At 55.0% G+C, this 21,617-nt stretch overlaps 1 protein-coding gene across 3 annotated transcripts in view; it reads right to left on the reverse strand.

The window, feature by feature from the left end:
* Positions 1 to 21,617, reverse strand: part of COL27A1 (collagen type XXVII alpha 1 chain) — a 144,575-nt gene that overhangs the window by 78,695 nt on the left and 44,263 nt on the right. For all 3 annotated transcript variants that reach the window (XM_059071692.2, XM_067040897.1, XM_067040898.1), the window contains exons 8-14: positions 19,619 to 19,663; positions 18,938 to 18,991; positions 18,459 to 18,503; positions 15,624 to 15,677; positions 14,707 to 14,751; positions 6,110 to 6,163; positions 3,795 to 3,839 (exon numbers count right to left, since the gene is read on the reverse strand). In XM_059071692.2, the coding sequence (XP_058927675.1) occupies positions 3,795 to 3,839; positions 6,110 to 6,163; positions 14,707 to 14,751; positions 15,624 to 15,677; positions 18,459 to 18,503; positions 18,938 to 18,991; positions 19,619 to 19,663 (342 nt within the window). The remainder of the gene's footprint in view (positions 1 to 3,794; positions 3,840 to 6,109; positions 6,164 to 14,706; positions 14,752 to 15,623; positions 15,678 to 18,458; positions 18,504 to 18,937; positions 18,992 to 19,618; positions 19,664 to 21,617) is intronic.

Raw genomic sequence — 21,617 nt, forward strand, 5'->3', positions numbered from 1 at the left:
CATGTTGGCATTTGGCCAGATCACATATTCTTTGGGTCTCATTAAATGGAGAAGCCAAAATTCCCTTTGTGTCACCCAGAATAAAAAAGACAGAAATTTTCCCTGTTGAGCAGATTCTAGAAACAGGCACACTTTGCTTGAAGCCCAGCCAAAGGGTTTCAATTACTCAAAGGGGGCTGTTTCAAGGCTGTCTCTGCAGAGGGCCACCAGAGGCTTAGGAGATTGGGGTCGCACAGGCCTGGGTTGCAAGTCCCTAGCTGGTGACCTCAGGCTCCACTCAGCCTCCTTATCAGGGTGACCAGGCTGCTGCCGCCCGCCTCAAGCATCTCGAGGCTCCCAGCCTAATGTATGTCAAGCACACACAGAGCAGACAGAAACTCCATACATGTTAATCTGTCCTCCCTCACCCTTCCTCCCGCCTGCAAGGACCCAGGAGACAGGGGAAGTTTTGACTTCAGTCTGCATGCAAATTGCTTCAGCTGACTAGACAGAAGGCATTGTATAAATCTGAATCCCCACTAAAATGATTATCAGTATGTGGAATTCCCATGTGCTCAGCTAAAAACCCACATCCTCTGGAGAACCGTATGTGACTCACAATCCCTTTTCCCTCGAGCTCCTGGTTAGAAAATTCCTTTCCTCTCCAACTCTTTGGGGAAGCAATTTTTTCCCCAAGCACAGAAGCTGCTGTCCCCAAAAATCCAGGTCAGGAGTGGGTGCCTTGGGTGGGAGAGGGTACTGGCTTGGAGGAGAGTGGCGGTGATTTGGTGGGTGCAGGTCTAGCCCTGTGGCACCCCCAGGCACAAGGAAAAAGGAATGTCACCTTGGCACCAAAGGGGATTTAAAAACAGAGGAAGCGAGACTCAAAGTGGCCAGAGAAAGACATAAGGCAAGGGCGGGCTGGGGGTGTGGGGGGTGGACAGCAGCTCTTTGGAAGGAGGATCATGGGGGGGGTGCGGGGCCTGAGAAATGCAGGGACACTTAGGGCTCACCCCTAGCTCAGGCCCCTCAGAAGGGGGGCAGAAAGAGAAGTGCCCTGAACTAGGAGTTGGGGGACATGGCCTCTGATCACGCCTCCATCTTCTCCTGCCTTGTGTGTGACCTTGACCTAGGGCCTCAGTCTGCCCATCTGCCCAATGGGATTCTGCACAGGGCTGCCAGATTGAGTGAATAAAAATACAGGATGCCCAGTTAAAATCTGAATGTCAGATAAACAATGAAACAAATGAATGATATTTTAGTATAAATGTGTTCTAAATATTGTATCTGAAATTCAGATTTCACTGGGTGTCTTATATTTTATCTGGCAGCCCTAATTGTGGAGAGCAAAGGGGAGCATCGGTGGGAAGGAGCTTTGTAAAGAGTCAGGAAGGCCAAGGGCTATGATGGCATAGTCTCCAGAATCTGCGTGCATTTGGCCGAACAATATTCTTGCCCCTCTCAGGATCCAACCTATTGGGCGCCAACAATGACAAATAGGCACATGTGCCAGGATGACAGCCAAGATACGTAAACAATCCCTTCAGAAACGCTTTGGGGACAGGGATCATATAGCCCGAAGAAGGATCCTTGGGAAGAACAGACAACAACCATCTTCGTCTTGAACAGCCTCTCCCAGGGGCAGGGAGATAAGCTGGGCTCAAAACACAGGAAAACCCTGCGCGATGAGAGCTCTGTGAATGCGGATGGGCTTTCACAGGAGGGAGCTTCCAACACCAGGGTGTTCAAGTTGCAGTTTAATGACCGTCTGACCAAAATGCTCCAGAAGGGAGTCCTGCTGAACTTAGAGAAGGCTGGACCACTAGACTTCTGCGATCCTCATAACGTCAGGTTCTCTAACACTCATCGCAGATATTTCTTTATCCAAAGCTCAGCAGAGGACATCAGGGATGACAAATGTATGACTCATGTTGACACTTCCTCACCCCAAGCCAAGGCAGACATCACCCATTTGCAGCACCCTCTCCCACTAATTTCCAATGTGACTTTGAAATCTTTCTCAATGCAGCACTCCAGATGGCTGCTACCAGGCATAAAATATCTTATGTGTGTGTGTAAAACACTACTACTACTACTACTACTACTACTGCTGCTGCTGCTACTACTGAATCACTACATATTAACAGTACTTTATTATTAACAAGTAATAGTAAAATCATTCATATTATGATTATTATTAAATTTATTATTATTATTATTATAACTAGTGCTTCTTGAATGCTTGCTATGTACTAGGCACTATATATGTACTAGGTTCCTTAAATCCTCACAACATTCTCCCAAGTTAGGTACTAATATTATTCCCATTTTAAAGATGAAGAAATTGAGGCACGGTGGTGGGGGTGGGTAAAAAATGTGCTCGGAATTGCAATTAAATGAGTGATAGAGCTAGGATTTGAACCCAGGTGATCTGGGTCTAGGGTCTACCTTCTTAACCACTTGACTGGACTGGACCGGGTGCGTCTGTGGTCCTAACAAGAGCGGGAGCGAAGATCCCATCTTACAGAGTGGATCCCTGAGGCTCAGGGAAGGGAGGCCGTAACTGAAGACCACAGAGCCCAGAGGAGGCGAGGCCAGGATTCAGACCCAGGTTGATCTGACCTCCACCCCGACCCTGCCCTGGTTCTGCTCCCACCCACCTAAGCAGGAGCACGTTGCCCGTGGGAGCCTCTGGGCCCTCTTCCCAGGACTGGTCTCCCCTGAACAATGGGGCCCCCCAACTCTCCAGGGCCTTCTCCAGCCTCCTTCTCAATAGAATCTCTTGGCACAGTTGCTGGAGTAGCCAAAGTTGGCAGCCCATTTGTGAAACTAGGGAACGGTCTACTTGTGTAAGCCCCTCAGACTCACACCCCATGAGGTATGACCCCAAGGACAGAGGAGAGGGGACATCAGACCCTCAGGGAAGCTCCTAGACTCATTTCCCAGGCTCGGGCCTGTCACTGGCTCTTGGGGCCGGGCCCAAGGTCAAGACTAAGCCTCTGAAGGCCCAGTGGGGAGCCATGGTTTTGGCTAATAGCACCACTCCACAAGGCTACCCCAACCTGGATGGAGTTAGAGGTCAGATTGCCTCTGACCTCCCCGCGTACAGGCCTCTCTCAGTCCCGGGCATACCAGGAGACAGTGACAATAAACAATATTTAAAAATAACAATATTATAATAAATGAATATTTACTGTAAATATTACAGTAAATATTACAATATTTACAATTGGCCTTGTGCCGAAGACAATACAAGCAATGCCTCATTTAATCCTCACAGGCACCCCAAGAGGATTCTACCACCGTACCCATTTTACAGATGACGAACTAAGGCTCAGAGAGGGCAAGTGAATTGGTCCAGGTCACACAGCCAGGATGTGGCAGAACTGTGACTTGAACTCAGGTGGTCTGGCTCCAAGGTCAGTGTTCTGAAAAGGATGGAGAAGACTGTCCAGCGTGGCCCAGAGCCTCAGCTCCTCTTCCAGTCACTTCCTGTCTGGACCTGAAGCACCTCACCTGTCAAATGGGCACACTACCACCTGCCTAGACCTTGCTGCAGAGCGATGGACAGGCAGCAGGTGTGAAAGTACCTGGCAGTCCCATGCTCCAAGCACCCATCCTCATTTAACTAATGAAGAAAGGGGCTGGGAGAAGGTAGGAGACCCATCTGAAGCCACACAGCAGGGCTTTTTTCCCCTCAGCCCCCTTCCTAGACTTGTCTGTTCTGCACCCCCAGCTCCTCCGAGGGGACTTGCGGCTTGTTCCCCACACCCAGCATCCTGGGCCTCCCCGTCCCCAGGCATCTGTGTACTTACAATGAGGCCAGGGACTCCTAGGGGCCCTGGTAAGCCCAGTTCTCCCTGCAAAGAAAGAGAGATGAAGGTGGTTGGTGGCTACTTGCTCTGTCTCCCTCCAGGCCACGCCCTCCACACCACCCTCCACGTGGGCACCTGGTGGAATCCTTTGGAGCTGAGCATTCCTTTTTCCTGACTCTCCTGAGCCTGGCCTGGAGTTTGAACGAGACCCTCCCCTCTCTGCCATCAGCTTTCCACATCTGTAAAATGGGGAGATTGGATTTCCGAATCCAGTACCTTCCAACCGTAGGTGTGAGGATGGGTAGCATCCTGGTCATGGCAATCAAGATGTGCAGGATGCCTGACCCAGTTCTCATTTCGCTCTCACTTTACAGACGGCAAAACTGAGGCTCCGAAGGTTAACCAATGTCCCAAGGTCAAGTTCAAGGAAATAACACAGTGGTGAGGGCACCAAGCTGAGAGCCACCAGGCTGGCCTCCCTCTTTCTCTCAGCCAGGAGGTGCTGGGGGCCCTCAGAGAACCCTACCCCCACCCCAACCCCCCGCCAGAAGGAGGCTCTCCGGTTCCCACCTCCCAGGGCCTCTGAGAGGCTGGAGGGCTCTTGCCTGGGAGTCAGGAGATGTGGCCGTGTGTGGCAGTGTGCAAGTTTCTGTTCCTCAAATCTCTAAAAATGGACCTTTAATAATTGCTTGCACCAGTAAAGACAGGTAGAGGGGTCTGGAGCAAGTTCAAGATGCAAAGGTGTCTCTAGAAATGGTGATTAGTAATAACCAACATCCTCCAGCGGCCTTGTCTTCCTTCGTCTGTGCCATCCCAGACGGGAGGTCATTACTACAGCCACGGAGAAGAGGAGGAGGAGAAGCAGCCTTGGCTTTAAAATGAAGGACCCGAGGCTCAGGAAAGGGAAGGGACCTGTTCAAGGTCACTCAACTGTGTGACAGAGCCGGGACCACGCATCAGGTCCTCTTTCTGCTCCTCTGGGCCATGAGTACAAAGACATCCCTGCCCCTCCCCAAGGGCACTTCCAGGATGACTTCATATGTTATAGTGGTTAATCCAGTAACTGATCCACTGAGGGAAAGACTGGTTTCTCACCTCGGTGCCTCTGCCAGTGCTCTTTCCTCCACCTGGAGTGTCCTCCACCTCCTTCCTCATCCCAATTCCAACGCCACCTTCTCCAGGCGTCTTCCCTGCTTCTCTCTCCCTCCTCCTTAGCACCTGGGACCTCTCTGATCCCACCCATCTCAACTTCACCTCGTGCAATGGACTAGGGAGATGGCCATGAGCTCCTCCAGGGCAGGAGACGTGTCCCATTATTATCTAATATTTACAGCCCCTCCATCCAGTGAACGTTTTTCATAGGCCCAACACCTCCCTGCCCTCTCTCATTTCATTCTCGCAACAGCTCTCTGAGGCCGGCATCGGATCCCCGTGATTTACAGAGAAGGAAACCGAGATCCAGATGGGTGAACTGATTTGTCCAAGCTTCCACGCCTGGCAAGCGGTGCAGCAGGATTCAAACCCAGGTCCATCTGGCTCCGAGGCCAGGGCTTCAGCCTCTCAGGGAGCCCAGAGGTCAGCCCCAGCTGGGTGAGGCTCAGGGAGCATTTGTGGAATTGACACGAACACATAATCAGGTGCTGCTTATGGATCTAGCAGCCATCTCCGCCACTGGAACAGCTGGGCACAGCTGTGCAGGCTGGAAACCCCAGGAGAATTGGGAGGACATGGCAGGTGTTCCAAAGAGCTCTGGACATGGTCTGCACCCCCAGGCAGAGAACAATCTTCCCCCCACGGAAGCTGGAGACTGGGACGGGAAGGGAGAGGCGGGCTCAGCTCCCCAGGGCAGGCTGACCTGGTTCCTTCATGGGCCTCGATTATTTACAAACGCTCTAAACATGCCTATGCTGGAGATTTCTTTAGAACTCGGCTCTTCCCTCCATACAGGGCCTGCAAACCATCTGCCTCACCAGGCCCCATCCCATAAACATTTTTGGTGCTTTGTAAGATGGCAGCAGGTCTGGCTTCCCCAGTGGGGAGTGACCCATGAACCTTCCTGAGTCCTTGAGGATGGGACATAGCCCAGGGTTTTGGGACCCAGGGTTCAGTGGGCTGGAAGGCTCTCCTGGTGGCAGGGGGTACACAGGGCATCCATAGCAGACAGGACCCTGGGGTTCAGAGAAATCATGCAGTTTGTCCAGGAGCAGCCAGCTCACAGGTGGCCCGGCTGGCTGACCTAAAAGCTTAGGTTCCTAAAACCTGCTGTGTGTTCGCTCCAAATCTCTTTCCTGTACCCAAAGACATGAAATACTTACGGGGTTTCCATCCAGTCCCGGAGGGCCTCTTTCCCCAAAGTCTCCAGGAAACCCCTGAGGGCATGAGAGAGAGCAAACATCTGCAGATTAGTGTTTATACCAGCGGGTGGCTTTGATCCAGACCCCCAGGGGACACAGGACACATCATGCAGTCTCACCTCACTCCCTGGTTCCAGGATCTGGGCAGGCTGTGGAGTCCCGAGTCACCTCGGGCCCTCAACAAACTTTCCCCGTAAAGAACATCCCAAGGACCGGCCACTGTGGAGGAGCCCATGGCCAGGGAGCCCTCTTCTCATGGCCTCAGAGTCTCAGAAAAGAAAATAGTACCCAGCTCTCCGGCATGGAAATGCCAGAGCCCATGCTGAGACCCCGTCCTGATGGGAGTCTGGGGTCAGGAAGCTGGGTCTAGGCCTGGACCAGTCACTGACTTGCTGAGAGTTTTAAAAGTCCCCTGTGGGCCTCAGTTTCCCCACTGATCAAAGCAGGAAAGCCCTCTGCAGCACTTCCCAGCTCAGACCTTCTGCCATTTTTGTGACGCGCTCTTCAAAAGCTACCCTGTGGAATCACAGTCCTCATTTTACAGATAAAGAAGATGAAGCTCTGAAAGGGTAAGTGTCGAGGTCATACAGAGTCACACGGATAGGGAACATCAGCACCGCAGCCACAGGTGAGTTTCGGCAGCCGAGAGAGGCCCGGAGGCCTGGCCCAGGCAGATCTGGCCCTCTCGCCCCCTCCGTGACCCCACTCCACGCTCTCTAGGGAGACACGCAGCTGGAAAAACATCAGCTGTGGGGAAGCTTCTGGTGGCGGAGGAGGGGGAACAACTCCATTCTACTTCAAAAGGAAAGGAAAGTTCCTCGAGCTTGGAATTCAGGGAAACGTGTTCTCCCCTCCTTGAATTCAAATCACTGTTTATCCAGGGAAATTTAATGAAAAACAAAGCAAATGTTTTTCTGACCAAGTGGATGCCTGAGCTGTTCAAACAGTAAAGATTCCTCATGGAGCATAATTTGTTTCTGGTTTCTAACGCTACCAGGGGAATCCAGTAAGTAGATTAAACTAAAAAGACCAAAGCTAAAAACAAAACCCAAACCAATTACAAAGTCTACATTGGCTGAGCAGAGAGATCTTGAACTGTGTGTGCATCTAGGCCTTTGTCTTGCCCTGGCCAGAACACCATTGCCCTCAAATCCCACCTCTGCCAGGAAGCCCTCATGGACCTGAAGGGCAGGCATTGATATGGACCCTATAGGAGGTATGGCTTCCTTCAGACACCCAAAGGAGGAAACGAGGACATATTAAAGAGATTTGAGCCAAGCCAGTGACTTTGTATGCAAAACTTTACTTGCCTTTGACATTCACCCTTGAGGGAAAGGTTATTTATTGGTCCCATTTCACAGGTGGGGAAATTGAGGCTCACAGAGAGAAATGTCACTTGACCGAGGACACAAAGCAAGTCTGTGGCAGAGCTGAGCATGGGCAAATCCTGGCATGCAGAAGCTGCTCCAGTGTGTGCCTGGCTGGTTTTAGAGAGTGGCAGAGGTAGGGGTGTGTGTGTGTGTGTGTGCACGTGCGTGTGCATGTGCATGAACCTTCAGATCAAGTTTTTGTGGGGCTACATCTGGCCGTATCTAAGATGCCTCTTCCCGCATCCTTGGAGTCGCCCTGGCAAATTCCAATCCAGCCCCTCTCAGGCATACTGTGAGGTAGAGAGCCCTCTCACCTCCTGTGGCAGGAGACATCAGCTGGGTGAGCAGCGGGCAGGGAAGGCTTCTGAAGGCATTGAGCTACTGCCTCTGCCTTTGGGGGCTTGGCAAGAGAGGACAATCCCTCAGGGGACAAGGGGGATGCTGTCTAGCCGGGCACCTGGTTGACTCCACGTGGCCTACAAGGGGCAGAATTTGGGGAGTCCATGCTCTGCTCTCCAAGTTCAATGTCTGGAGATTCGCCCGGGCTCGCCTCCAGGTTGACCGTGCGACTGCGGGCAGACCCTCACTTGACCCTCTGTCCTGCTCAGGCTGGGTGGGGTGTGATCTCTAAGAATCCTTCAGCTTGGCCCAATCCCTGGACAAGGCCTGGGGGGAAGGAGCCTGCTCCCTGAGGTGCAGGAACGCCCGCCCCCCGGCCCCGCTGCCACCAGGAAGAGAGAGATCCTGACAGCATTCCCCAGGCACCAATCCTGGCTGCAATGTCCAATATAATCATACCCAGCAGCCACCAGGAAGGTTCAAACCCACAGGTCTGCAGACACGGCCACTCCAAGTTGGCTCAAGGAATCCTCTCAGACTCAGTTGCCAGCCCAGCTTCCCCTGTGAGGCTTTAAAACCAGTGCAACCCAGTGACAATCCTGGCTCTCCCACTCACAGGCCTCTCCAAGCCTCGGTTTTCTCTGCCGTACAATCGGGGTACTGAGACAATGAGCCGAGATGCTGGATGCCGGGCAAGTCCCTGGCAGCACGTGGAGGCAGCAGCAAGGTGAGGGCACATCTCTGAGGCATAAGCAAGGGAGAGACCATCAGAATGGTCAAAACCCCCAAGAGCGGGCTTCCCTGGTGGCGCAGTGGTTGAGAGTCCGCCTGCCGATGCAGGGGACACGGGTTCGTGCCCCGGTCCGGGAAGATCCCACATGCCGCGGAGCGGCTGGGCCCGTGAGCCATGGCCGCTGAGCCTGTGCGTCCAGAGCCTGCGCTCCGCAACGGGAGAGGCCACAACAGTGTGAGGCCCGCATACAGAAAAAACAAACAAACAAACAAACAAAACCCCAAGAGAGGCACTTATGTGGACAAAATACAGCTTGAGTATAGCCAGTGGGTGACGACAGGGTGGGGAGGGGGTGACAGCAATGACAGAAACAGCAAACTCTAACAGCCCAATGAGAGAGGGCTTATTATTGGTCCCATCTTGTTTTATTTTTATTTATTTATTTATTTTTTTTACGGTACGCGGGCCTCTCACTGTTGTGGCCTCTCCCAATGCGGAGCACAGGCTCCGGACGCGCAGGCTCAGCGGCCACGGCTCACGGGCCCAGCCGCTCGGCGGCATGTGGGATCTTCCCGGACCAGGGCACGAACCCGTGTCCCCTGCATCGGCAGGCGGATTCTCAACCACTGCGCCACCAGGGAAGCCCTGGTCCCATCTTAGAGATGAGGAAACTGAGGTCCAGAGGCGTTAGGGAACTTGTCTGAAGTCACAGAGTTATGAAATAGCAGAACTGGGATCTGAAACCAGGCAGTCTGACTCCAGAGCCTGATCTCTTAGCTACGAATGGACCATGAATACACAGAATAGACTAGAGGAAGCCTATGGTCTCTCAAGGGCTCATGAGAGCCCTGGGCTAATGCACAAGAGGGAACGGCATTACTGAGGCTCAGCACTGGTTCTGCTTGTGTGTGCTCGGTGGCCTCATACCCGTCTCCACCTCGTCTCCCTTCCTTCGGAAAAGCCAAGCAGATGACCTCTAGGAATCTAGGGTAATTACGAACACAATAGTTGGGGCTTCCCTGGTGGCGCAGTGGTTGAGAGTCCACCTGCCGATGCAGGGGACACGGGTTCGTGCCCCGGTCCGGGAGGATCCCACATGCCGCGGAGCGGCTGGGCCCGTGAGCCATGGCCGCTGAGCCTGCGCGTCCGGAGCATGTGCTCCGCAACGGGAGAGGCCACAGCAGTGAGAGGTCCGCGTACCGCAAAAAAAAAAAACAAACACCACAACAGTTGGAAAAAAGGGCTTTAAAAGAGCTGCAAGAACAGATCTGTGATTGGAATAATCATAGATGGTTTAGGATGGAAAGACTCTAGGTGTTCCTGACATTCAGCACCTCCTTCTGGAGGCCCAGAACCTGCCCAGGGCCCCATCCGTCTGCTAGCGTGCTACATCCTTCCACCACTGCGCAACACATCCCAGTCCTGACGCTCGCCCCCGGCCCTTTCTCTTGCTCCTCTGGATCCCAGAGAGGCGGCCGCCAAGATGAACACGCACTGCCACTTCCACCTGGCCTGCTTCTCTCTGTCTGGCCGTGCCCGCCTGTGCATGGCGTGTACTCCCGGCCCAGCCGGCAGCAGGACCTTCCTGTGCAGGCCTGAGCTCCTGGCTGCAGCAGGCTGGCCCGAGGCCCAAGGAATGAGCTTGGCGTCCTGCCGGGCCCCAGCCACGTGGTTTCTCCACTTGGCCAGGTCGGGCCTCCCTTGGGGAACTGAATGCCTCATACTTTGAGCAGAACAAGGCCCAGGAGGAGACAGAACCGGGATCCAGGGCGAGACTCCACATTCTCTCTTGGCCACAGCAATTCAGAGGAATAGACGAGGAAAAAAGGAACGGTCCTCGTAACCACATCTGCGGCGGGATGCCGGAGGCTGAGTGGGCCTCTGAGAGTCCTCTCATCTAACCCCTGCCTGCAGCCAAGGTCTACCCGATGGTCTGCTCCACAAGGTGGGATGTAGGGGGCAGGGATGCATGCAGCCTTCAGGATCAGAAGTCCTGCTACGTCTTGAAGACTCAGCCCTCAGGCCTGCAAGATGGTCAGTCCGGTCCCACCCACCTGACAACTCACCTGCCCAGCTTCCCCTGGGCTGAGGAAGAGGTGAGATGTTTGTAATGCAGCCTCTGGTAAACTCTAATGTGCCGGCACACGCTGGTTGGGTACCAACAGTGGGAATCCGTAATAACCTCTAGGAAGAGTCTGCAGAAGGATCTTGGAGTCCTCTTTACAGGGTTTACCTTCTCCAAAGTCAGGAGGTTCCTGCACAGGTTTGACTTGCATCCTTCCTACTGCACTTGACAACAGCCTGTATTCTTTGCTAGAAGATGCGTGCTCTCTGAGTGTGCCAGCGGGCAAAGATCCCTTGAGATCCAACACCCTTTTCTCACGAGGCTGAGCATGTTCTCACGTTCTGATATTCACCTGGGAATCCACCCACAAATAGTCACCTCGGCAGTCAAGGAGGACGGAGGCAGGGAGAGCTCTCAGCAGGATTCCAGGGTTGCCAACAGACCCGGGACAGCCCCGGCTCAAGTCTGGGGCCCTGGGGATCACACCCCCAGCTCGCAGCATCACCACCAATAAGAACCTTCATCTGCTTTGTCCTCCGTTTCCCCAATTGAAAACCACTTTGCTCCCTGTTCCCCACAGGCTGAGAAGTGGAAAGAGCCTGAAGTCAAAACTGAACCGTGTGAGAAGCCCTGTCCCAACCCCGACGGGTCTGTGGCCTTGGACAAGTCCCAGTTATCCCGAAGCCACACACCGAGGGAGCTGGAGCCAAGGCTGGACCTTTGCAGCTCGAAGCTTTAGGGTCTGCCCGCCTGACTCACTACACAAGACCAGCCTTGGCAGGCCTGGCCAGAGGCCATGAGAGAAGCTGTGAGCAGGGGCTGGTCTTGCCAGGCATTCCAGAGGGTTTGATAGTGAAGCCACGGGGTGCCGGACAAGAGGATTTGCTGTGGCGTCTTCCTAGGCCCCATGAGAGACCCTTGGCTGAAAGACATGGCTCGGTCCCCAGCTGTGCGTGTCACTGCACTGTGCCCCAAATGAGCCGGGATAGCCCAGGAGAAACCCCTTCAACTCCAGCCAACTTTGTAATATCTTATATCTGGTCCCCTCCTCAGGAAACCACAACACATTTCTCTTTCCAGCGGGTGATGTGAGATGAGAGCTGCGGTCTAAGTTTTCCTTCAGAGGCTGAAGATGTGAGCACAGAGAGGAGAGGGGTGACGTGGAGAACACCCTGAACGAACAAGCAAGGGTCCTCGGTTCAAGTCCTGATTCTGCCACCAATTTGCTGTGTGACCTCGGGCAAGTTACCGGCCTCTCCAAGATACGCCTGCTTATCTGTCTGATGAGGAAGTGGGACCACATCATCACTAATGTTCCTGCAGCTCTGATGTGCTGACCTCTGCTGTCTTTCTCAGTTCCCATCTGCAAAAGACTCCCACACACCTTCCTTCCCAGCCTGACACTGAGCAGGCCGTGTGCATGGGCCTGAGATTTTGCTTGCTGGAGAGAAATGGACTACAGCAAAATCAGCACCAGCCCTGCCAGAAATGAGGCCAGCTGTGATCTGGCATGAGGGAGTTCAGCTCATTCTCCTGACATTTCCTCTTGTTAATAAGTGCCTAGAAATCGCCTGGCCCCAAGCTTTGACAACAGGAAGACCCGCTCACAAGGAGCCGCCAACCCCATCGGGCAGATCAAGGGCTCAGGAGCACATAACGGGGGGATGACCCTAAAGTCTGCTCAAGCAATGTGTGGGCCAAGGGCACAGCAGACTCGGCGGCCAGGCAAAGGCACAGACAAAGCCCTAGGGACTCAGTGATACGAAGTATATTCCACACAAATTAAATCATATCCGACGCAGCCCTTTGCCCATTTGGGGAACACCCATCATGGAGGGCAGGGTGGAATCTTAGGAAGTTAAAGGCACACGGCACGGAGCAAAGAAGAAGAAACGAGCTGTCAGTTAAGGGGGTTTAAGTCTGGCAGGTCCTCAGAGGGTCTCTGGGCAAATGGCTTTGAAGCCTCGGTTTCCTCGTGTGGAAAATAGGTATAATCAATCTTACCTCAAAGAATCAATGGGAGAACCACATGTGGTTCAAATACCATGCAGGTAAAAGGGCCTCAGTAAGAGTTGCCTTTTTTTTTTTCTGGTCTGTTTTGGCTATAGTGCTGTCCCCAGTGCCACACTCCGGGGCAAGAGGTAAAAGCTCGGGCTGCTGCATTTTAACCCAGCTCTGACTCTCAGAAGCACAAGGCCTTGGCCAAGTCATTCATCCCCTGACCCTCAATCTCCTCATCTGTAAAGTGGCAATGCCAGGCCCTCTGTGGGGCTCCCAGGATGGAGTCTGAGCAAATCCCCCATGGGTAGCACTGGAGGCAGGCCTGGGTGATGGGACAGGGCCCCACTGAGATATTCTAAGGAAGTCAACTGCTCCCACTCTGCAACTTAAACTTTGGAAAAACAGATCCAGAAAGGTAAAGCCATTGGCTCAAAGTCATACAGACCAGAGAGATCCTCAGCCACCCAAACAACTACAAATAGAAACAATGAATGCCACTATTATATTGAGTTCTTACTATTTGACTAGCACAATGACCCCACGAGCTAGAAGCTATCATCCTCATTTTTCATAGGGGAAAACTGCAGTTCAGAGCCAGTATCGCTCCTACCCCAGGGCCTTTGCACCCACTGTTCCCTCAACCTGGAATGCTCTTCCCCAGATAGCCCCATGGCTCCCGTTCTCACCTTTTTCAGGTTTCTCAAGAAGAGAGGAGGACTTCCTGGGCCAACTTATCCAACAGCCTGTACCCCGAGAACTCACGGTCCCCCTACCCTACTCCGTCTTAACACTCAGCACCACCTGACGATCAACCACTCACCCTCCATTCCCCCATTCAGTCATTGTCTGTCTGTCTGTCTGCCCCTGAGAATGGGAACTTTGCCTTGTTCACTGCTCAGCACCAAGCACAGTGCCTGGTCCATAGCACACACTCAACTTCAATGAATGAATGAATGAGTTTCCTTGCCAAAGGTCACCTGGCTTGAGGAACAGATCCAGAGGCCAACCCAGCCCTCACAGACTCCAGGTCCTTGCCCTGAAGCCAGAAGCATCAGGTGCTGCTCCTTGGCCACATCTAAGTGTCAGATATTAGCCCTCAGGCACAGGGGGGCTGTCAGCCACGGACTGTCCTAGGTACCCCCTCTGTCAGCTCCTTGAGGCCAGGACCCGGATCTTGCTTTCCTCTGAATCCCCAGCTTGGCCCCCAGAGGACCCAGATCCCTATACTACAACAGGTAAGGTGCCCATGAACACGCATGCCAACCCTAGAATCACAGACAACCCCCTCTGGGCCACCCCTGAGTGCTCCTGGCTCCCTCCCAGCTGCCTCTCACCGTCTATCCTCCTCCCCCGCCATCCCTTCTCCATCAACCACAAGCAAAGGGTCGGCCAGACCCAGAGCTGATGATGGTTCCGAGCCTAGGAGTTGACCTGCAGGGCGGCAGCAGAGAGCCTTAAGCCACCAGCATGGGCCGGGCCAGAAAGAAAGATGCCTCAGTTACAGTCCTGGGTCTCCTTCAGCCTGACCTGGTGGATCGGGGTTCCTGCTCAGCCCCTCTGGTGGTCATGCCTCCTGTGGGTCTACCCAACACCCCACTGCTCTCTGGCCTTGTGTGTACACGAGTAAAACAGGCGACACCAGGACAACACGGAGGCTGAGTGTTCTCTGACACAGGAGCGCAGATAGCCAGTCTAGACGCAGTCTAGAGCAGGCCCCCCCAGCACGGACACTCATGACCCAGACAACCCCACCCCCAGACACAGAACTACATTGCAGGGCAATTGCTGGACGCACAGAGAGGCTGCATCCCAGAGGAGCCCAGCGTCCATGGGAGCCCCCAGCCCCAGCCAAGCAGCGGCCAGTCAGTGTTCTGGCAGCAGGACACGAGGCCCAGACAGGCCCCCATGCACACCCACACACTCAAAGCAGAGCAAGGGCAGAGCAGAGACAAGTGAAGAATGCCCAGGCCGCGGGTGGACGGGGCCGCGTGGCCAGTGGGAGGTCAGGTTCACCCATAGAATCTGCGTAATAGACACGGAAAATCTTTACCGGCCTACCCATCTTGCCCCTCTTGCCAGGAACGCCAGGCAGACCCTGTAGGGGGAAACAGGGAAGAAGTCAAGACAGGATTCCAGCAGGAGACAAGCAGTGTTGCCCCAAACCAGCCCCTCTTTCACCCACAAGAGGAAGTCACAGAGGGCCTGGCGTCTGGTCCACAAACACAGCAGGCTCCAGTTATATGCACATCAGATGGGCGGTCCTCAGATGCTACAGAGTCGGGACCTGCACGGACGTGAGCTGGGGAGATTCCTAAGGAAAGCACCCAGTGCCCTGGTATTCAGCAGATACTCAATAAATGCTCCTTCTGTTTCCCTAAGATTCTCTTTACCTAGCTTGTTGATGAGATTACTATTGAGTTCCCAAATATGGGCTCAGGCGGGCAGGGAACGGAGAGGAAGGTCCAGAGGCCTGTGAGAGCAAAAGCAGCCACAGACACACATAAACAAATGAGCGTGGTGTGTTCCGGAAAGTTCTACAAAACTGGTGCCTGGCGGGATCTGGCCCACGGGCCGTAGCTTGCAGGCACTTGATCGGAAATACGAAATGAGGCCGTTTCTCACTTTCTGAAAGCCCTTCAGAAGCTCCCCACGGTGTCAAAACGGAGTCCCTCTCCTGACCTTGGCCCCTGAGTGCCGTATAACTGCTCCCAGGTACCCCCCCGCAGCCTGTCTCCCCCCATTCCTGCCTCACACTCAGCGCTTTGACCGTGCTGTTAAACTCGCCGAGTCAGCATATGTCCTGGACTTTGCACATGCTGTTCCCTGTGTCAGGAAGGCATCTGCCTTGACTTGACCCTTTATCCAACTCCGGGGCACCTCCTCCAGGAGGCATTCTGTGATTTCTCCAGACTGGCACCTGGCAGAGGGGGTGGCCGGGTGGGAGGTAAACAAAGAAAGCACACTCACTCGCTCTCCATCGGACCCTGGCAGGCCGAAGAGCCCTGGGAGTCCAATGTAGCCCTAGGAAAGAGCAGAGGGGAGGTCAGAGGGGCCGAGTGGTGGGGTATGGCGGGCCCGGCCCGGCCCGGCCCAGCCCCCCTCGCTGCCCTCCGGCATCCGGCTCCTCTTCCTCGCTGGAGGCATTGGCGGCTCCGGTAGCTCCTCGATGACATAGGCCTTGAGGCAAGTGTATATGCCCATGGACTGCATGGTGCTGGCTTCCACGATGTAGTCCAAAGGCACATACCCTCACGCCAGGGAAGGGCGCGGGCGCTCGCAGGGGGAGGCCCGCCCCGCGCCGTGGGCTCTGGGACCTGCGGAAAGGAAGCTCTCTGCCGGGTTAGATGCTAGGGTGGCGCCAAGCCCTACCCACCCCAAGGGATGCTGGAGGGCGCTCACGGCTTCTGCAGTGCCTCCTTCTAGGCCTCGAAGGCCCTCCCGTGGACGTGGGGCTCGAACCCACCCTTGGGCCCCTGAGTGCATCCGGCGGTGACAGCAGCTGCCACCCCGGCGTGCTGGCTTCCCGCAAGCACGTGTGCCACTGTATTCAACCCTCCCGAGGACCCTGAAGACTGCCCATCCTCCTCATTAAGCAAGGGAAACTACGGCTCTGGAGAGAAAGCAGCACAACCAGTGAGGAGTGGAGTCCAGGTTTTCCGCCTCTCAGCCTTTATCCACGCGGTGCCCTCCGCCAGGCAGGCGCTTCTCACCCCCACGACTGCTCAGCAAACGCTTTCAAGCCCAGCTCTGAGGCGCTCCTCCTCTGGCCAGCATCCCTGACGCCCCAGGCCAGAAGTCACCTCCTCCCTCCACCCCAGCGCCATATTTGCACCTCAGTTAACAGATTTACCACTTTCTGTTTTGTATCTTCATTAGCGGTGTCCACATTTCATGGCCTCATTAGCCTGGGAGCTTCTCAAGAGCAGGGACCTCGCCCAGGGTGCCTAGCCCTAACTGTACTCTCTAGATGTTTGGGAAATGACTTACTCAGAACTATGACAAAAGCTAACATTGACTGAGCACAAACGATGTGCCAGGCCCACTTCTCAGTGCTCTGCAAGCATTAATGCATTTACTGTGCCCTCATCACGCCCTCAGGAGGTAGGAATCATTAGTCAGCCTCCTGTAGAGGTGAGACCATCTAGGCCCAGAGAGGTGAACTGATGTGCCCAGGGTCACACAGCTGGAACGTAGCAGAATGTGGTGTTTGAATCCAAGTCATCTGACTCCCAGTCCGGCTCCTAACCACTTTGCTACACTGTCTCCCACAAACAAGCAACCAAGCTCCCACGACGGGTTAATGGCAGAGCAGGTCTCGAAGGTTGTCACCCTGCCCCCAAGTCTGCGCTCTGCCTACTTCATAAACATGAGGCCGGTGGTGGCAGAGTTGGGAGGGCAGTCTGAGTGGCCCCGGCTCACCCAGGCTGCGCAGGGCCCTGTGACCCTGGAGACGGGTGTGCTGGGGCCAGACCCCAGCAATCTCCCCACATGTGGCCTCAAGATGCCACAGCATGGCAAACTGCAAGCGGCACCAGATGTCATTAGCCTGTAGCTAATGACAGCTCCTCCTGTCCTCCTGGCAGATCAGAGACCTGGGGCTGAACTGGGAAGACCTTCTCGCTGGGCTCAGGAGGCCCCCCTGGGGCCACAGCTTGTGGGAACAGCTGGATAAAGGAAAGGAGGGAGGCCCGGCATCCTAGGACAGGAAGGAGCCTCCTCGGGTGCTGCCTTTCACCACCCCTACCCCATCCCACCATCATCATCATCATCACCAACATCACCATCATGATGTCCTGGGGAACTTTCCCACCTCCCAGTTGCTCTCCTAACAGCCGCCCATCAGTTCCAGGGATTCGGGCTGAGACTGCAGCCATAAATAGCTTTGGCTCAGGCGCGGAGGACACGTCACACTTGACCTGGCCAGACGGAGGACTGTGTGACCCACTTGCTGAGCGTTCTTTGAGAGGCAGAGAGCCCAGCCCTCAAAACACCTGGGTCCTCATCCCATCCCCACCTGGGGCCATCGGATCCCCACCATGAACCCAGTTTCCTTGTATATAGAAGAGAGAATTCCAGCAGATCATTTCTTAGTCTTCCAAACTCCATTTACCCCCATTCATTTCGCCCAAACCTTCTCCACTGCCCCACAGCCCACCCAGGAGGCCCCCCCTGGTGGCCCCTCCTCGGCACTATTTGCTTCCAAATTCCTGGTATCCCCATAACCATGCCAGAGGTAGGAATGGACATCACTCCCATTGAAAAGATGGGCAAACTGAGGCTGCTAGCTACTCAGAGTTTGTTCCAGGGGCCTTGATGGAGAGGGAAAGCAGATGTTCCATCAGCCTCCAGGCCCAGGCAATGTTCACCCATCGGGCAGCACTGCCCTCCGAAAAGGGCGGTCCACCCCGTGCTCAGCTGAGAGCAGGAGAGAGGCCTCTGAGGATTCCAGTGACGGACAAACTGGCCCAGACTTTAGTTCCCTAGCGCTTGGGATGTGCTGGGGGACACGGCAAGCAAATGCCTGATTATAGCAGCTAGACCATGGCTGAGCCCCCAGCAGACCTTTGCTGCCCAGTTACTTGGCCGTGGGGACCAAGCTGGCTCAAGGGTTCCCTACCACATGGCCATCCTGCTGCCCCTCTGCGGTCCAGGGAGTGCTCAGGTGGGAGGCCTCGGCCCCAACCCCCACCAGCAGACCGTAGGTGGAGGCTTTGCAGCCCTGATCTCCCACCGGGCCCACTGGAGGAACAGCTAATGCCCACCCGGGCTCCAGCCGGGTGGCACTTGCCAAGTCCCACTTACCCGGCTGCCTTTGGGGCCGGGGTCTCCTACAGGTCCAGGTAACCCCTGAAACACAAAAGACAGAGGGGCAAGGACATGTGGAGACATTCTACCTGCTGCCAACAACCCAGGGCAAGTCCTGTCTCCTTTGGGCCTCGGCTGCCCCTTCTGTAGAATGGGAGTGGGGGTTACACTCGTGGTCTTCAAACTGAGCCCCCAGCTACCCCAGGACCCCAGGGAGGTGGCTCAGGGGGACCCTCTGGAGCCCCACACCCAGAGCCCCAGAACTCCTCTTTCTTCTGTTTCTCCCTGGCATCCTTGCCCTGCTGCCTTCAGAGAAGTTTCCTCAGCACAGCCCCCTTGAACAGCTCTTTCTTCAGGGCCCACCCAGCAGGTGTAGCTGCTTGGGCCCCAGCCTGCCACCTCCCTCTGCCTGGGGGCACCCGTGGCCAGTTCCATACCACCACGGCCACAGAGCTTCCAGAAGCCATATACTGCACCTGCCTGCCAGGGTAACCTTTGGCCCCTGGGCTGCCCTCGGGTCCCGGCTGCCCCTGCAAAGGAACAAGAGAAATGTAAGGAAAGGAGAGACCCTGCCCAGCTCCAGATCTGGGGGGTGGTGGGGGACCAGGGCTTACAATGGACAAAGAGAAGGGCAGGAATGTGAGATGAAATGGGAGGAAGGGGAGGCCATCGGCCTGCTGGGCCCCCAAGCCCACCCCTCTGAGAAACCGGTCAGACCAGCTTGGAGGGACAAAACCCCCTGTGCTCAAAGCCCAGGAATAAGGCCCAGAGGAGGCCTGGCTGGCTGGCTCTCCCATGCTGGCAGCGGCTGCTGTTTGACTTGGGCCGGGGCAGCCAAAATTCCTGCAAACCCCGTGGCGGCGTGTATAATATCCCCTAACATCGCCCGGAACAGGCCAGCTATTCATGGCTCTAACTGGAGTCGAGTGGCCCATGCCAACACCGGGCCGGCATGGACTCCAGCCCTTTCGGGCGGCAGATGTGGCTGGCTGAGAGGTGCGGTGGAGTGGGGGCCCCAGCAGGATGGGAGGCAGAACCTCCTGGCTCTGGAGCTCACTCATGGAGCCATGAAGCCGGGCCCGAGGAGGAGGCCAGGGACAGGCAGGGGCTGGAGTGAGGGAGGGCAAACAGGGCGGGGCAGAGGCTGTAGCCCTCACCTGTTCTCCGGGGTGCCCCGCCGGTCCAGGATAGCCCTTGTGTCCCTGTGGGGGGCGGGGGGGGGGAAGAGACTGAATCAGGCTGGGAAGACACATCTGGGCCCATGGATCGGAGAGGCCCAGCCTCCCTGCCTGCCTTTTCAGCACTGCATGCACCATGGCAGGGACGTGTTCAATAAATACTCCCAGAATGGATATGTGCACATCGGGGTTCCTACGGTTTCCTCTCCGCCACCAATGGTTCTTAGACCAGAAGACGTTGGGGGTTGATCACTCCTTGGGCAGGGTTTGGGAGATAAATTAGGATACGGCAACCGCGAGAGGAGGATGCTGTATCACAACCATTCTTTTCAAATCCAGAGCGAAGGTGGGAACTTCTGAAGCAGGGGTGGAGGGACGTCTTAGTGGATGGGGAGGCTGATTAGGACCTTAAGGTCTGGGTTATGCTCAACCACCATGCGATGCTGGGGCCTTCTGTCAGGACCTTCTCATTAACCCCCTAACGGAAAAGATCTCACACACATCGACCAAATGTATGAACCAAAATAGCTGCCTTCCTTCTTCCCACTGGTCCCAGCAAGTATTCCAGGGGAAAAGAGGCCACTCAATGATTGAGAAAGACCCTGGCAACATTCCAGTACCAACCTTGACCCTCTGTCACCCTGGTCCAATTCCCATGGTCCCCAAAGCCAGGTCTCCAAATCAAAAGAATCAAAAGGAGCGTGTGCCTTCAGGTGGTGCTGGGGATGGCCACTTGGGTCATTTCATAGGAGTTAGGAGCTCTCTGAAGGGAAATCCCGGACTTCAAGCTTCCATCAGCTTAGGGCTGTTATGAAATAAGATGGAGCAGGGGCTTCCATTTCAGACAGGGTGGAGGAGACGGGGTGATCTCCGTTAGACCCCCTCTCAAGGGGAGCCCTACACTTGACCTAGACACCGTCTCTGACTTACTGTGCAACTCTGGATGGGTTACTGTCCTTCTCTGGACCTCAAATGAGGGAGTTAGAACTCCGAGTCCCCTTCAGCTCTAGTGTTTTGGAACTCAAGAGTTCTAGGGCTCCCCTAGGAGTTGATAAATGAGACTCTAGACTACACACACACACACACGCGCGCGCACACACACACACACACACTCACACACACACGATGCCTGTGGACCCCCTCTACGCACTGCTGTTTACGTGGGATTACACCAGGGACTTCCCTGGTGGTGCAGTGGTTAAGAATCCGCCTGCCAATACAGGGGACTCGAGTTCGATCCCTGGTCTGGGAAGATCCCACATGCCACGGAGCAACTAAGCCCGTGAGCCACAACTACTGAGTCTGCACGCCACAACTACTGAAGCCCGCGTGCCTAGAGCCGGTGCTCCGCAACAAGAGAAGCCACCACAATGAGAAGCCCGCGCATCACAATGAAGAGTAGCCCCCACTCGCCCCAACTACAGAAAGCCCACGTGCAGCAATGAAGATCCAACGCAGCCAAAAATAAATAAATAAATAACATGGGATTACACCTTTGTGACGTCCTCTAGCCCTTACAATAGCCAGATGAGGTGTGGGGAAAGGGGGTTAAGGGTTATCATCTCCATTTTACAGAGGAGAAAACTGAGTCTCGGATAATGGAAGCCACTTGCCCTGAATCCCGTTGCTAAGAGCAGCAGGCTTCCGCTCACCATTGGGTACTTCTGACACCTGAGGCCACATGGAGAGCCTTGTAGACCCCCGCCCCCAGGCATGTACAGTTCACGCATGTCCACAAACACCCACAGGCACATACACTCGGCACCCCCGCAAACCCCCAGAAGGCAGAGCTCTTAATCATAAACAGCAGCGCTGGTCTGACCCAAGAGGTTTGGGGCGTTTACAAGCATTCCTTCTGTACCTACTCACGCCTCGAGACAGCTCAGCATTACGATTGCATCTCAAACCTGGGGCCCATGAGATTGATGCATTACGGCTGGGTGAGATTCTTCTACCCGGGGCCGTGTGTTCTTTTCCC

Source organism: Kogia breviceps, chromosome 8 (assembly GCF_026419965.1).
Source record: "Kogia breviceps isolate mKogBre1 chromosome 8, mKogBre1 haplotype 1, whole genome shotgun sequence".
Classification (NCBI taxonomy): Eukaryota; Metazoa; Chordata; class Mammalia; order Artiodactyla; family Physeteridae; genus Kogia; species Kogia breviceps.